This window comes from Grammomys surdaster, unplaced genomic scaffold (assembly GCF_004785775.1).
Source record: "Grammomys surdaster isolate TR1022 unplaced genomic scaffold, NIH_TR_1.0 314629, whole genome shotgun sequence".
Lineage (NCBI taxonomy): Eukaryota > Metazoa > Chordata > Mammalia > Rodentia > Muridae > Grammomys > Grammomys surdaster.
In genome coordinates, this window is record NW_021626506.1 from 234 (window position 1) to 3,250 (window position 3,017).

Sequence of the window (3,017 nt, forward strand, 5' to 3'; positions counted from 1 at the left end):
TCAACCTATATAAAGTGTCCTTTAACTTTCTTACTGAACAATATAATCAAGATAATTTTTGATAATAAGCAAACACTATAAAAGAAATACTTTTATGTGTTAACCTATCATGATAACAATTTAGTTAATTTGTACAAAGGCCTAACAGGTTATTTTGTCTGTAAAGCAAATTATTGTTGATGGGGATAGGGGTTGTTAGGAAACTGTTTTTTTTTTTTTTTTTGCTTACCTTTTGGAATCAGTGAGTTTGTCCTCCACACTCAGTTGGCATCCAAACTTTCTTGCATTTATAACAGATTTTGCGCCATGGAAAATTAGTGGCCTTACACTGTGTGCAGATCCAATTCACCCGAGAGTGTGAGCCGGACTGGGATTCAGAAGCTGCTTCCATTTGTGGCTTCTTGTCCTTTTTCTGCAGCTGAGGTTGCTGTTTCTTTGGGCTTTCTCTCACAGCTTGGCTCCAGCTCTTCCACACAGGGGTTGATGGGGTCTCCTCCATATCTTCTTCCTTGATTTGACTGCTACTGGAGGACAAGGAAGCTGGAACTGATGCTTGGGGACTAGCTTCACTTTGGCTATGGAGCTCACCTTGCTCAGGAAGGTGTAGTTCCTGGAGATCCTGAAGATCTACATCGCTGTCATATTCTTTTTCCACCTGCTGCTCCTCCTCTTCCTGTTCTTCCTCTTCTTTGTCTGCATCTTCTGCTGTGTCTGTTGTTTCTTCTGTTTCCCCTGGTGCTGCCTCTGCTGCTACTGCTGATGTTGCTTCTGGTTGTTCATTTTCTTCTTCATTATCATTTTCGACGTCCACTGGGCTAGCCATATCCTGGACTCCTTGTTGATCTTGCCCTTGAGTGTGGCTTCTGATGTCTCCCAAGGTATCTGTCTCCTGGCGCTTCTCTGAGTTTCCCTCCTGGCTGGAGTCTCTGGTGTTCTCTGCGGGTACAGCACGCTGGGCCGGAGGACCTTCAGTAGCTGTGTAGCATCTCTGGTCCCACAGATTAGCTGGTTCCTGGGAGCACGGTGCAGTAAAAGGACCAGGATACACAGGAGGCATCTGAACTGGAACTACAACACCTACTTCTGTTTCCATGACTGCTGAAGGTGAGAAGGGCATCAAGAATGGAGACTCCACTAGGAATGGTGGATGTGGTGGGAGCTGATATGGCACTGGGACTGGCACAGTTGGTTCCATGGCCGTGGGCCAGGGACTTGTGCTTCCTGGCATGTAAAATACATTCGTTGCAGCTGACATTTGTGCCTCGAAATACTGTCTGTCGTATGCACTCACTGCTCCCATAACTCTTGCATGATCTGGACTCAGGGGTACCACTGAAGCCCCAAGCTGTTGAGTTTGAATACCGGGCACTATATCATGAATCAGAGGAGCCATCTGGACTGATCTTTCAACATGGTGCAGCCTCCTGCGCAACAGATCACACTCTCTCATAGCCTGGTGTAGGGCGGCTTGAGTAGAAATCAATTGGTTGACCACCTCCTCTCGCTGTTGACGGAGCTGCGACAACTCTGAGACTGAGGCCCTGGGAGCCGAGGGGCGCTGGCCCAATGCATCTTGTGGCAACCCAACCATATAAGCCTGCTGCTCACGCTGCCTTGCTGCTATGCGCACACTCAGTGCCAGGGCACTCCAGGTACAGGCCCTTTTGAGAGAGCGTGGCACCTGAGGATCTATCAAAATGGCGCGAAGCTGGTCTTCTATCTCATTCCAGGGCCGCATGCGGAAAGCCATATAAAATTCAGGCCCACCTCCATTCATGAGGATTTCATTGTTAATAAATCTAATCACTTCACTATAGCGAAAGCCACTGGAGTGGTCGCCCAAGTCCATCGCCATGGTCAATGCGGCCTAGTCACGCTAGCGCGCCTGACAGAATTCTGCCGCTGTCTCTCAACTGTCACAGATAAAGGCTGTGCCACCAATCCCGTACCCCTCTTCCTACTGGCTCAGTCCTAAACAAGTTCTTGCCCAATCTCACAAAAGAACAAAGCCGATCCTCTCACCACCTCAGCCTCCTCCGGACGACGTCTAGGACCACAGGCGGTTGAAGACCTTAATGGCAACGAAGTGCCAACGGTAACTGATAAACGGTCAACTTAGAACATCATAACGTCATCAGCTTAAACGTCACAGAGAGCACGCCCCTCCCCTCGGCACAGCGCTACCTACAGGTGGCCGTTAGGGACAACAATGAACCACCAGCCACCGGCTTGGTTAACTTGAGCTTGGGAAAGAAAATAGCCAAGACAAAGCAAAGAATTCATAGCCACACATTAGAGTTGAATACGAATGCATAAGGGCTGCTTATAGTTCATCTATGACTCACAATCTCTTTTATTATGGTTTAGGTTTTACTGTTATGAGTCCATTGGTAGAGAGCTTGCCCTGGATTAGGTAGCAGAACGCTCTGGGTTTCATCTGAAGAGCAGTAAAAATAGTTGATACTTAGCATTCTTTTAAGCTAGCCTAGGTGACTGACATCTGCAATCCCAGCATTCTGGAGGTTTAGGCAAAAAGAATACAAAGGGTTCTAGGGTAGATTGAGCTACAGAGTGAGACCTTACGTTAAAAAAATTCACAAGGATAATTATAATTTGGGAATGAAGTAAGCCAATTTCAGGACAGACACTATTTTTCTGGGTTTTTTTTAGCCTCTCAGCCTCCCATATACCTCTCAGACCCCTATCTCTTTCAAATTCATGAGCACTTTTTTCATTTGTTTAAGCATATATATATATATATATATATATATATATATATATATATATAAATGTATATTTTATATCATATATTAATATTAATTATATATGACATATAATTGATTATCTATTAATTATACTTATTATAATTATATATTTTATACTATATAATTAATATTGATTATATATTTATTCCTAAATATAACATGCTCAGTCCATATATTGCTCTTTATATGAATGTTTTCAGATATGTAGTTTTAATTTTTTTCTAATTTTATCTGATTAGTAGTACTGTGTGC

At 44.0% G+C, this 3,017-nt stretch overlaps 1 protein-coding gene across 1 annotated transcript; it reads right to left on the minus strand.

Moving 5' to 3' along the window:
* Nucleotides 1-238: 238 nt before the first annotated feature.
* Nucleotides 239-1,855, minus strand: LOC114616291 (testis-expressed protein 13D-like). The gene is made up of 2 exons (XM_028761783.1): nucleotides 755-1,855; nucleotides 239-610 (listed from the first exon to the last, which is right to left on the minus strand). The coding sequence occupies exons 1-2, from the start codon at nucleotides 1,853-1,855 to the stop codon at nucleotides 239-241; spliced, it is 1,473 nt and encodes a 490-aa protein (XP_028617616.1).
* Nucleotides 1,856-3,017: the final 1,162 nt, after the last annotated feature.

Coding starts and splice junctions, on each gene's coding strand:
- LOC114616291 (XM_028761783.1), bottom strand. CDS start 1,855: ATGGCGATGGACTTGGGCGACCACTCCAGTGGCTTTCGCTATAGTGAA. Junction 611..754: donor AACCAGAAGCAACATCAGCA/GTAGCAGCAGAG, acceptor CAGGATCTCCAG/GAACTACACCTTCCTGAGCA.